At 34.5% G+C, this 13,793-nt stretch overlaps 1 protein-coding gene across 2 annotated transcripts; it reads left to right on the top strand.

Moving 5' to 3' along the window:
* Positions 1 to 2,526: 2,526 nt before the first annotated feature.
* LOC121734770 (methyltransferase-like protein 25) lies at positions 2,527 to 12,018 on the top strand. Of its 2 annotated transcripts, none has more exons than XM_042125387.1 (8): positions 2,527 to 2,797; positions 3,874 to 4,101; positions 6,520 to 6,698; positions 8,265 to 8,453; positions 9,321 to 9,498; positions 9,733 to 9,933; positions 10,949 to 11,058; positions 11,573 to 12,018. In XM_042125387.1, exons 1-8 carry the CDS (start codon positions 2,629 to 2,631, stop codon positions 11,933 to 11,935), a joined length of 1,617 nt encoding a protein of 538 aa, XP_041981321.1. In that variant the 5' UTR covers positions 2,527 to 2,628; the 3' UTR covers positions 11,936 to 12,018. The 2 variants fall into 2 exon arrangements, with proteins under 2 accessions (XP_041981321.1, XP_041981322.1); XM_042125388.1 differs by lacking the exon at positions 2,527 to 2,797 and adding an exon at positions 3,548 to 3,699.
* The last annotated feature ends 1,775 nt before the right edge of the window (positions 12,019 to 13,793 follow it).

The following is a 13,793-nucleotide window of genomic DNA, read 5'->3' as shown; positions in this document are numbered from 1 at the left end:
CTGCAAAACAACAGAGTCCGTCCGGCAGCCAGCGCACGGCGCACGTGCTGACAATACAATAATTTACTATACAAACCATAAATTAGTAATATTTGAACAAAGATACTGAGCACTGAACTACTGAGTACTGACCATGTCATTCTCATTAGATGTCATTTTTCCTATAATATATACCTACTGGTCACCAGACACGTCTAATTTAATTTGTGCATACTGCATACTGAATTGACTGATTAAATTAAGTACTTATTTTACAAAAGGTAACGTTATCAAAGAACATATATTTACCGTTATAAAATTTATTTATTTATTTATTTATTAAAAACTTTATGCACATACAGGACGTACAAAGGTGGACTTAATGCCTTAAGGCATTATCTGCCAGTCAACCTTTGGGCGATACAGAAACAAAATTGTATAGGTGCCAGTCAAGCTACAAAAATAAGAAAAAAGAACTAACTTACTAAAAATACAACATTACATTACATTAATTATACTAATAGAATATAATATATTAAACTATACTAATATCATAGATACACTGATATTATTTAAGATAATATATATAAATAATAAGACTATAAATATATTGAGTATATACTTAAATATAATATACTATATTATATACTTACATCAATAAATATAGTAAAAATATTTGCCAAGATATTATGGGTATTAGATAAAAATAATGAAATATACTTACTGTAGAATATCAAAACTAAGAGTCCGCCAACTGCTTCAAGTAGAAGTCACGTACTCTGCGCTTAAAAGTGTCTCTGGTTTTTGACATCCTGATTTCCGGAGGAAGAGCGTTCCAGAGGAGAATAGCCTGAATATTAAAAGAAGAGTGGACGAAACTTGACTTATGGGAAGGACAACTTAAAAGCTGATTTGAAGTTTTTTTGAAGTTAATTTACCGGTATTAATTCAAATTTTTACCGTTATTTCTAGTATCGGGTAAATTTTCATACCGTTATCTATGCCCTTGAATTAATAACGTTATGAAAAAATACCAGTATTTGAAGCCCTGGTCCTCAGAATACCTATATGAAACTAATAAATATTATAATTTATAATAACCTATTATAGTCTGGCATAAAAGTGAAGAAATAGCCAAAGTGCCTTAAGAAAGAAAAAAAATATTCTCTAGTTGAGGGGGATATTAGATTATCATATATATTGGATCCGAGATCATTGAGTCAATGATATTGCATAATGTAATATAGACATATGATCACAAACCTATAGTGCTAATATATTAAGTCTATGCATATGATTCATTTCTTCCTTGATCATAGATTTTTGACATTTGCTGAGAGATTGGATCCAATACGGTCATAGAAATAGGTGTTGCCAGTTATCTATAATATAAAAATGAGTCGCTGAATGTGTGAAAAATTTAAAAAAAAATCCTGAAAAAGTCTAAAAACAACACTTTTCTATACTCATACAAAAATCGACTGTTAAAGAATCGACTGTTAGGCGATACGAAGTTCGCCGGGTCAGCTAGTTTAATATAAAAAGAGTTTTTAATTTCTTGTTCGTTAATATGTTTCAAATAATGTAATGTAATTATTTTTCTAATTATATATTTGGATAATCTTGCTGAAATAACAAAAAACAAGCCATATTAAAAATGACGATGTCTTTTGACAAATCGAATTCTCTGAGATCTAGTAACCCTGACGTCAATACCTGTCAGCGTTAACGCTCTCCATTGGCTATTGAAACCACATATGACGTAAAATAGGATCAATGAAATATGATAGTGTAATATGCAGATATGATCAAATGATCATATATATTGGATCCTATATATGATCATAGAAATGATCATAAATGATAATGTAATACCCCCCTTAGTGATGTGCCGACTCGGGAAAAACAAAACTCGATTTAACCCGAGTTAAAATACACGTAACTCGGGTTGAATTCTAGTTACATAACTCGAGTTAACTGGATGGACAAGTGAATGTTTTTTTTTAATTTTTACCAGTTTATTCCCTCAGCTTCGCAATAGTAATTTAAAAAATTGGAACCGACAAATGATATTTTTACTTAGGGTAAATGACTAGTAGATTGGACAGTACCAGTCATTAGAAAAAGCACAAAAACATAATATTTATTAATGTTGCTTTAAAAGTTGCCTATTTTTAAAGTAAAAGAATGAATGATTTTAAAGAAAAACAGGTAGTTTTTAAAGCAACCTTAGTAAATATAGTGTTTTTGTGCTCTGTCCAATGACTAGAGCTGTCCAATCTTTAGTCATGTTCACCCTTTATTATATGTTTCAATTCTTTCATTTTTTTAGTAAAAAACTTGTAAGTAAACAAGAAAATTATTGTTTGAAATAGAATCATTTATTTATGTATTTTTGGCGGTTTTCGAACTCGAGTGAGAGAGAATTCAACTCGAGTAGGTTCGAGTTACACCCAACTCGAATTAGCTATTCGAGTTGCCCATCGCTACTCTAGTTGACGTTTGCGGTTTGACAGATGTAAACAAAAACATGTGATTTTTGGAATTTAATAATTTCTATTAAAAAGTGATCATTTTTAATTTTATTATTCCTAGGATCCTATAAACTGAATCTCATTAAAAACTACGCCAAACAATTGAGGAAGATAAATGGCAGATGACATAGATTTTAACGACGCCCTAGATAACATTGTACTAAGAGAGGAAGCCGAAAGGAAAGAAAGCCACCAACGTGGTGTTAAAGATGGTATAGAGGGTGGGAATCCAGAAGGTTATCATTTGGGATATCACAGGGGAGCAGAGTTGGGCCGGGAACTAGGTAACAACAAAAAAAATAGTTGACGCCCGCAACTTTCCCAAAATTCGTTTATCGCGCGGGAACCGTACGTTTTTCAGGAATAAAAATTATCCTATGTCCTTATCCGGCACTCCAAGTATCTCCGTACCAAATTTCAGCAAAATTGGTTCAGCAGTTTGGGTGTGAAGAGCTATCAGACTGATAGACACACTTTCGCATTTGTAATAAGTATTAGTATGGATGGTTTTACCTTGTCAACATAATGTTATCATCATCAGCTTGATAGTGTTTGTTATTTTAAGGTTAACAGATGTAACATACATGGCATGTATTAGTCTCTTCAAATATCCTGATATAAACTCTCCGTCTTATTTTTTATATTATTTTTCTCCCTAACATTGTGTTCAGTTAATGGTTTCTTAAGTTTATTATAGTATCACTCATGATATTGAAACACGGATTTTTGTCACGGAACACTTTCATTAAGCCCGTCATTCAATTGGACGCCTGTCACCTCACTCCACCTGTGACCACAGCCGCTGCAAAGCAGCCGAAACGTTGGGATTAATAAAAGTGCTCTGCAACAAAAATTTGTAAGGTTTCAATATCATTGTGTTTGGTTTTCCAGAAAGTTAAATGCAAGAATTTTAGCAACTAATTTATGTTTTGTATATTCCAGGGTACTACTTAGGTATAGTTACTCACCATTTAGACCATAAAACAGAAGAAAATCATTCAGATAAGATAGTTAAGCAATTGGAGAAAGTGAAAGAACTCATTGGTCAGTTTCCGAGGACAAATAATGATGAAGATATTCTGGGAATGGCTGACAATATAAGAGCCAATTATAAGAAAGCATGTGCACTGCTGAAGATATCATCAAATAATCCATTTGATACTAATGTTTCTTTCTAAAACTTTTGGTAACAATTTTTTTATTTACTTACACACCATAGTCTTGGCACTACAGTGTTTTATGTTATTCAATTCCCATTTTTATTATTTTTTATTCGTTGTACATTTTGTAATATTCTCTTCAATTAAAGTAGAAGTAGCAAAAGCAATGACCCCTTATGATATAAAATCATTGTTTTCAGCAATATTTAAAATGGACACAAAGATATCAAGAGTAATAGATCAGTTAGATGCTATAACATCATACTTAAAACCATTCCTTCCGCTTGTCAACTGTCACATGGTAGAGTTTATTACTGAGAATCACTGGGAGACCTATCTACCTAAAAGTTTGAGAGACTATTTAGATAGCTGTGACTTGGATGTAGCTGTACAACAGTTTTGGAATGTATATTCAAACCCTAAAAGTGGTGAGTAATGGACAAAAACTTTTTTGATCTGTATGTCAGTTTCGACAAGACCTATTATGCCTCTAGTCCACCGACGCTGCAAACTGCGAAACAGCGGGGAACCGATTTACTGTCTCATCCGCCACACGCAACAATGCGTTATATTGCATCTCGCTCTATTCCTGTTTCTCAGATATTTCGCAGTTTGCAGTGTCGGTGGACTAGAGGCGTTAAAGTTGATACTACCTAAAAATCCAATAATTATGTCATTATCTCTTTTGCTCTTTGTATCATTCAAGGATGTGGCAACTGGCAATGTTTTGACATCTATTTATACTAACAGTTGATGTTAATGATGATGTTGGGGCTGAGGGCAAAGTTTTTTGAACATAAATCTGCTTTTTATATGGATAAACTATTGACAAATTATAACTTACATAATAGTAATAGTAAAAGATTAGTGTCCGACCGAAACTGATTTTTCAGCCGAAACCGAAACCGAAACCGAACTTTCGGCCTTACTCGCAGTTTCGGCCGAAACCGAAACCGAAACTTGGTAAAACATTCAAAATTACGATTATTTACTGAAATTTATTGATTTTTAACATAAAGTACATTTTTTTAAACTAAAATAAAAGTACCACATTGAATTTTTTACTTTTTGCGACATTTCTTAAAATAAGTACATATTATATACACATATTAATCTTAAACTCGAGCATTATGTTCCCTAAAAACTTTTTTATTCTATGTTCCGTTTTTTATACGGTTCCAAGTAGGTGCGATTTGAGCAACAAAGAAATTGAACGCGCTTAGCGCACACTGAACCGGTTCTAAACGTATAAACATTAAACACGTTTATAACACTCAATTGCATTTCACCAACATAAACTAACTCGCGTTCCCAGCAAATCCGATTTTTATCTTCAAAACGCCCAATATTCGAGTTTTAACTTCATAAAACACATTTAACCCATCAAGCCCCATAAGAGCAACGGTGATCGCGACAACAATAGAAAGGCTATTGTGTCTCGATTTTCCACAATTGAAGTATGTTCTGTCAGTGTAGTGTGATGTCAGTATTTTTTGATCTGTCATGACTAATGACAGATCAAAAAATACTGACGAAAAAATTGTTAAGATGACAATTTTCACAGATGCGTTTGGTTAACTTATATTTTATGGTTTCTTGCTATTATGTTACTAAAACAACGTCACAAGGTTCCAAGATTATAAAAACGTATAAAATCATCGCGTGACGTAACGTAAACTTAGATTCATTAATCGCAAATCGCGATTAAAAGAAGAATGTAAATTATCTATTTGAAATAAAATGAGATTTACGTCGCTGTATAAACGCGTTCATTGTTCAATGAGAACTTAGTTTAATATAACGAAATTTAAGTGTGATTGGTGAAATTCCCCTTAATGTATTATAACGAAGGGTTACCGTAAGAAACAAGAGCAGAAGTTATTTCAAGTCATTTTATTTAGGTACGATAAGAAATAGACCTAAGAAATAGAACGCGCTTAGTGTACACTAAATCGGTTCTAATTGGTGAAATCCTCAATTAGACATTAACGACGTACCACTGAAAACACAATCAATTACAGTATATTATTTTTATGGGAAACATGGACACGACCGCGGTCGAAGTTCAAAACGAAATTACTAAGCAAACTTGCAGTTGACGTCACACTTTTTTGCTCCAGAAAGCGTTTTGCCACCTGAAAAATATACTGAGGGCCGCAAGAGTGAAGCTTACGGGGAAGTGGTTTAGATAAGATTCTAGCAGGTTAGGAATGGTCTAAGAGATTGCGAGTCCACAGTTAAAAGTTAATTTTAAATATTTAATTAAAAAAAAACTGTAATCTCACAATCAAACAAAATTCTTAAGTAAATAAAGTTCACACACAATATTATGGAATCAATTTATCATAGCATTTACTAATCGTTTTTTTGGGAAACACTATTAAAATAGCACGTTATTTGCCAATAGTTATGTATATTAAATAAGCCTGTGTTTGTCATAGAAAGAAAATTCAATAATATTATAATTTCGATAAAAAAAGTTAAGACAATTTAATGAAAATAAAACGAAGTGCTAATTTTTGATTTATGACTAATCTGGAACACAATATAATCTCAAAACACGATTAAATAGATGGTGGCGAACTGATCTGGGGCCTCGCTGGCAAGCAAGCACGAGTTAACTGCGAATTTTACCGAACGACGCATGAGTTTCGGCGGGGCCGAAAGTTTCGGCTATATTTTGGCCGAAACCGAAACTAAGGCCGAAACTAGATTTTTTGGCCGAAACTGGCCGAAACCGAAAGTTAGGTCGGTCACTATAAAAGATTAACATAAAATTGTCCTTTGTCTCAATTTTTTAAGTTAAGTACATGAGTTATAACTTTAAGGTTTCTTCAATATTTCAGTTACAGAGACAACAGAGCTAATCAAATGGGTGAACAAAGCTCGGTCCCATTGTTTGTCTGCAAACAACGACTACTGCCTCACTGTACCACAGCTCGAAGATCGCATAACCTCTATAGGTGGTGTATTGAAGCCAGAAATAAAAGTGTCCCAGTTTATGACAAGCAAGAAAAGCTATGAGGTTAGATGATTATTGTTAAACTAGCTGTTGCCCGCAACTTCGTCCGCGTGAATGTATGTTATTAAAATCGAGATTTAGAAAATTTAACACATTCTACGACTATTTTATTTGGATCTATATTTCACACGAAATTGTTTATTTACATCGAAGACCCAGTAAACTTGAACTTCAGATACTTATCGTTTTGAAAAATCCTTTCTTCGAAGACCGCTTGGCGTGGACAGGAGATGGGGGCCACAGGACAGGGGAAAGGAACATGTGACGGAGATAGAGGATAGACTTCAGAAGACGGGATTTAATGTAGGCATCTATCCCTCTTTAACCTACCTCTTATTCTCAGATTCATAATCTATAATTAAACCACAATTTCGAGGAGTTTCTTCAATTCCATTACTCATCAAGTCACCATTTTTAGGGTTCCGTACCCAAAGGGTAAAAACGACCGGGACCCTATTACTAAGACTTCGTTGTATGTCCGTCTGTCTGTCTCCAGGCTGAATCTCAAGAACCGTTATAGCTAGAGTTCTGAATTTTTTACAGATTATGTATATCTGTTGCCGCTATAACAACAAATACTGAAAACAAAATAAAATCAATATTTATTACCATAAAACAAACATGATTTTTTTTGGCCTTTTTTGCTCGATATCAATAATGACAACAGGCAGGCAGTTGAAATTTTCACAGGATACTTAATTATATGTGTACTTTAATAATTTAATAATTAAGGGGGGTTGCCATACAAAAACACAACTTTTGGGCCTATTTTTTCTCTATAACGGTACGGAACCCTTCGTGCGCGAGTCCAACTCGCACTTGGCCGATTTTATTGTAAACATGGTATCAAATTCGGGCAATATATGTAACAAAAAAAGAATTTTGAAAATCTGACCACAAACAGCAAAGTAAACATTAACTCCACCTTTTTTTAAAGTCGGTTGAAAAAAAGTATCTAAGATGTTGACCAGGGATGTAAGGTATCAGCATACCAAATTTCATTGAAATCGGTCCAGCGGATTCAGAGATTAGCCTGTACAAACAGACAAACAACCAGAGAAACAAAAATTTCAAAAACAGTTAAAATGTGTTCTACTACTCTTCCAACATGCACCTGACTCGTTTTTTCAAGTTTATTTTCAATGTATAAAAATTTTACCTCTACGATTTTATTAAGTATAATATAAAGATATTGCTATACAATATAATAATGCACAAATACTATTAATAGTTAATACATAATAACATAATAATAATAATTTCACATGTTATATTTCCTAAAGGCAGTTTAATTGTTCTAAGCACAAAGGTTACAGAAACAAGCTTCCTTTTTTAAAGAAAGTTTTTCTTCGTATGCTAGTGGGCTGTCCAATTTTATTACGACACGAAAAATTCAACCCCTAATAACATATTACTATGTATAATCACAACTCCTAAGGTTCGTGCTTAAACATGTATGCGATGAAAGCTGGATAGCAATATTCGTGATGGATTTAACTCATGTAGCAATGAATCAATGTAGCATTTCTTCTAGACTTCCAAGTTATTAATAAATGAAAACCTCAACAGGTGCAAGTTATGTCTCGCCTAGTAGCCGGCTTATCGTCGGCTGCCGGGTGCTCCCATTGCGTCGAGGTGGGCGGCGGTAGGGCTCCGCTGCCGGCTGCGCTAGCCCTGGGCTACAACCAACCTGTGCTGACGGTAGACTGTAATGAGGCTACTATTAATACGGCCAAAGGGAGGATTAAAGTTATACAGGTATGTTGGGGTTATAATGGGTATATACGAATGTCTAATTGTATTAAGGTGCACCCACACAGCAGCTATATCACGTTATAAAACATCGTGTGTAACACGATAACATTTTATAATAGCGTGTAACATACGCTACAACATGTCAAGAAATAAATGTGTCTTTTGTTATAATTTAAAAAAAGTTAGGGGGGTATTACATTATCATTTATATTGAATCATTTCTATGATCATATATAGGATCCAATATATATGATCATTTGATCATATCTGCGTATTACATTATCATATTTCATTGTCCTATTTTACGTCATATGTGGTTTCAATAGCCAATGGAGAGCGCTAACGCTGACAGGTATTGACGCCAGGGTTACTAGATCTCAGAGAATTCGATCTGTCAAAAGACATCGTCATTTTTAATATGGCTTGTTTTTTGTTATTTCAGCAAGATTATCCAAATATATAATTAGAAAAATTACATTAGATTATTTGAAACATATTAACGAACAAGAAATTAAAAACTCTTTTTTATATTAAATAACTGGCAACACCTATTTCTATGACCGTATTGGATCCAATCTCTCAGCAAATGTCAAAAATCTATGATCAAGGAAGAAATGAATCATATGTCTATATTACATTATCCAATATCATTGGCTCAATGATCTCGGATCCAATATATATGATAATCTAATATCCCCCTAGGGGGATCTTAGATTATCATATATATTGATATATATTGATCCCCTAGGGATATCAATCAACTCATAACATAAAGTTAATATACCATTAACTTTATGTTATGAGTTGATTGATTGACATTGGGAAGAAAGATCTCATTTCACATTTGAGAATATTTTTATTATTTTTCAGAAACAATGGCACGCTATAGCGAAAAGAATAGGCAATGATACTCAAGATAGTCCCAAAACCATAGACAATAACCTCAATAGCTTTGTGTCCGCGTTTGTGACTCAAGACACAGATTTATTGGGTTTGGTCAGACAGAATTTTCCAGAGAGCCGAGAAGATACTAAACTGCTACTGACTGGTGGGTAGTTGTTTTATAAGGTTACTGGAAATTTGTTTTTTATTTTGTTTTTGTACATAGAGTGCCATAGACACAATATTTCTGACTTCTTTCTGACTCATTGTGAGTGGGGCGAACTACAGAGCTACATTTTTCATTCCTTCCAAATTACCTTAGTTTGTCTAACGTCTAAAGTGACAGTTTAGTTTGACAAGTTATTCTCCTTCTTCTTCATAAATATGATTTTTTTTCTAGGACTCCACACCTGTGGTAACCTCGGGCCAGACTCCCTCCGTCTCTTCACAGCACATCCGTACATTGGGGCGATTTTCAACACGCCCTGCTGCTACCATCTCCTGTCAGAAGACACGGACGTGGGGTGCTTCGATGTGTTCCAGAAGGCTTATGGAAGCCATAGAAAAGACCATGGGTTCCCTATGTCGGAGCACATGAGAGGTAGGTTTTTTTGCTTGTGATTTTGGGCCTGAAATTAGTTGGAGAGCGTAGATATTATGCGAGAAGTAGTCTTAGTTTACTATTGATATATTTCTGTGTAATTTTGTCGAGCCGGCCCTCTATCACGTATCTTGCGAGAGCAATGCGATAGCAATTATTGCGCGATAATTGCTCCAAAACCGCAATTTCGTGTCACGTATCAGCCAAAAAAATACGATTGCAATCGATCACTATACATAACACCATTGTTTGTGACATTCATGACACCCAGCAATCGCTGGCGCGATTATTGCTAGTGGATTGTTGATCGCTATTTTTACGTGATAGCCCTGCCGATGGATACAAACAATGGGCATTGTCCAAAAAAAATCACATGTACTTTTTATATTTTTTTTCGTTAAAATAGGGTATTTTAAGAATATAAATTAAATAATTTTGAAATTCATTGGCTAGTTTTTTCTCAATAAATTTTTAAAGTTTCGCTCTGACGTCATCATCGGCGGACAATTGACCTCTGAGTATATTTTAAATTTCCTTTCAATCTTATTTATAATGGCTGGTTCGTCAAATGCAAGTTCTCATTATGTGAAAGCTGATACGAGAAGCTTACCAAAAGTTCGAAACGTAATGTTGGTCGAATTTATTGCTAATTTAACGCCATTGAAAGTCAAACAAAGGTTAAACATATTTGTTCAAAAATATAAGTAACTAATGGGTATCTTTTTCGTTAATATACAGAAAAACGATCACTGACCTTATTCCTCGAAATGTTTTTGTAATGAGCAAAATTAAAAAAAAATGGACAATGCCCATTAAAAACTAAAATGTGACGTACCAATAATACCGTCTAGAATAGCGCTTTTGAAATTTATGTAGACAAATACATCGCGTATTACTATGCAATAGCGTGATTGTAGTATTATATTCGGTAAAGGCTTAGATGGATCAGTGTACGGTTTTGTAAGCAGACATTTCAAGTTACATAGGAATTTTGATCAATATACCCTTATTTTAGGTTACAATCTGGGCCGTAACGCTCGCATGTTAGCGGCGCAGTCCATAGACCGTGTGGTCGACCACAGAGAACTGCCCTGCAGAAGCTTACTGTACCGCGCCATGCTACAGGTAACCAAAGACAAAATGTTACACCAACACTTTATAAGTGCGCGGCGTCAAGAAAGTCATGACAGGCGGGAAAATTTTCTAAACGTAATCACTAATCACGCTTAAAATGTGTATTTTTTTCTTTGTATTTTCACAGAGAACGCTTATTACATTTTAAATATTGTCAACTTGCACATTTTTATCTCGAATTAATAAAGTTCTCTTCTTTTTTATTTCATTAAAAAAAATTCCCTCTTGTCATGACTTTCTTGACAGACTATAGATGGATATTTTCAGAAAATCATATTGCTTGCATTAATTAATGTGACTTTAATTTTATAGAAAAAAAAACAGATTCCAGGCTAGGTCTTGGTTTTGTAAAATGTTCTTGTACCAACATTATATAGATATTTGTTTAAAGTACCAAAATAATCTAAAAATATAGCTCGAAATTTCGGATCTTTGTAAGAGTGATCCCTGATCACTGTTCAATAATAATGAGAACAATTGTATGTATTCAGTTTTACATTTTTAGATGGTGATCAAAGAGAAGCCCTCGCAGAAAAACATAACAGAAGGCAAGCTAAAAGGATTAGGCGGGAAATGCCAAGATTTCAGAGAGTATTTTAAGATGGCGGACGCTTTGTTGAAACTTGACGTTTTTGACAGTTTGCCTGACAGCTACTTTGCACAGATACAACAAACCGAGAGTTGCCAGTGGAAAAAAATTGTTTTATTTTATTTAATGAGATTATGTTTGGCACAAGTTGTCGAAAGTGTTATACTGTTAGATAGATTATTGTATTTGCATGAAAATGGATTTAATAATGTGTATTTAGTTAAGTTGTTTGACCCGGTGATGTCTCCAAGATGTCATAGTATCGTTGCTATAAGATAGCGTACAGTGTTTTTATCCAAGAAAAATTAATTGTAGGTAATTTAATAGGTTCTACAATATTTTTATGTTAAACGGTTACTTGATTTATTAAAATAAAACATATATTTCTTATCTCCACCCATTTCATTATTTTTTTAGGATTAAGGACCCTTTAAATTTGCATACATCTGTATAAGTAATATTATTATGATCGTAAGATTATGATATTATGATCGTTAGACGTGCGTTGGTTGGTTTTACCTAAGTAGAACAGTAAACTTTAAAATCTAAATAATATTATCTAAGCAATCACTACTTTTCGTATTGAAATAATTAGGCCCAAGATGCTGTACAAATGTCAAATACAATATGAGTTCCAAACCCAAAACTAATTCGAACTTGTGTAATTATATAATCTACATGAAGACCTATAAAGTAGACAAACACTGATTGAAAACTGTGCGTGGGTTCTCGTTTGTTCGTTTTGTATTGTAATTTGTTATGTAATTATCCAAATGCGAAGATAAAAGTTGTAAGGATAGAAAGGGGTATCTGGCAGTAAGGGCCAACCCACACGTACCAAAACCACACGACAACCACACCACGTGGTCGGGCGTATATTTCGTATTGTAAATGAACTGGACTATTCACACGTACCACATTTTGCAGTCGTTGTCGACCACTTGTGTGATACAGACCACATCGCAACCACAAGCGAACTAGAGGCCGACCACGTCGCAAGTCGCAACCACAACGTTGCGTCGATGCAAAATATAACCAATACAGACCACAGCAGCAGTGCCGTAAATAGAGCAGTGCCACCGGTGCCCAGGCACAGGGCGTAGACTCTGGGGGCGCAAGAATGACCAGACCAGGCAGGACATAATATATATTTTTCTGGTTTCTCCCGATAAGTTCCCGCTCCTAGCCCCCCAATTATAATAGGTGCACCAAGTTTTGTTTTATCACCCAGAATGGAAGAAAATAGCCTAGGCCTAATATATACGTTACTCTCGGTACCTATAATGTAATATCTAAAAAAAAAACCAGGGGCGTTGTGCTCGCACAGGGTGCAGTTATGGAAGCTCTATAACTGCACCCTGTGGGATTAAACTAAAGTATTTATATAGTTATAGAAATACTTTAGTTTAATCCAAAATCTTACTGAAATTCGGTACGCAAATACATACTTACTTTGAATCCTGGAAAAGGACATTGTTTTGATGTTGCGTAGTAGCGGACAACATTAAGAGGATACACCAGGGGCGAGAGAAATTGAAAATAGGTATTTGAAAATGTATTGCTGTCTCACCAATCTCAAGTCTCCCACCGCAGAGCGCGATAAAGACAACACGACAAAAGTTCTAATAAAAGAACAGAAAATCTTCGATTCGTTGTCCGCTGATTCCTTCTTTAAAGCAAGGCTTGAGCTGTCTTCTTATGTTTTATTTTTTTGTATATTTTAGCCAGTTTTGTTTTCTGGGTGTTTGAACACAGAGGAAAATCTGGCCATTTTTTTGGGTTTTTGGACGTTCTTATCTTTTTTATTATGAAAATTATGAAAAAAAGAAAACATGCCAATAGTGGCCATTGATATTCAGGAAAAAAATCATAACTCAACCGGCATTATCCAGGGGGGAAACAGGGGACAACGTTTGTATGGAAAAACGGCGGTGTGGCATCCTCTTAAAAGAATCATAGATAATAGTCTGGTCCATAAGTCCCATTTTCCTCAAAACCTGATCTCATGCACCGAAAATTATGATTTTGGTATCATTCGATTCGAAATACCATCTAGAACAGCGGTCGGCAACACGCGGCCCGCGAACGTCTTACACTTAGAAACACTAGAAATAGGCACAAGCTGGAAATGCCAGTG

The sequence above is a fragment of the Aricia agestis genome, chromosome 16, assembly GCF_905147365.1.
Source record: "Aricia agestis chromosome 16, ilAriAges1.1, whole genome shotgun sequence".
Classification (NCBI taxonomy): Eukaryota; Metazoa; Arthropoda; class Insecta; order Lepidoptera; family Lycaenidae; genus Aricia; species Aricia agestis.
The sequence above is the reverse complement of the archived record's forward strand: the minus strand, read 5'-3'. Positions and strand labels throughout refer to the sequence as shown.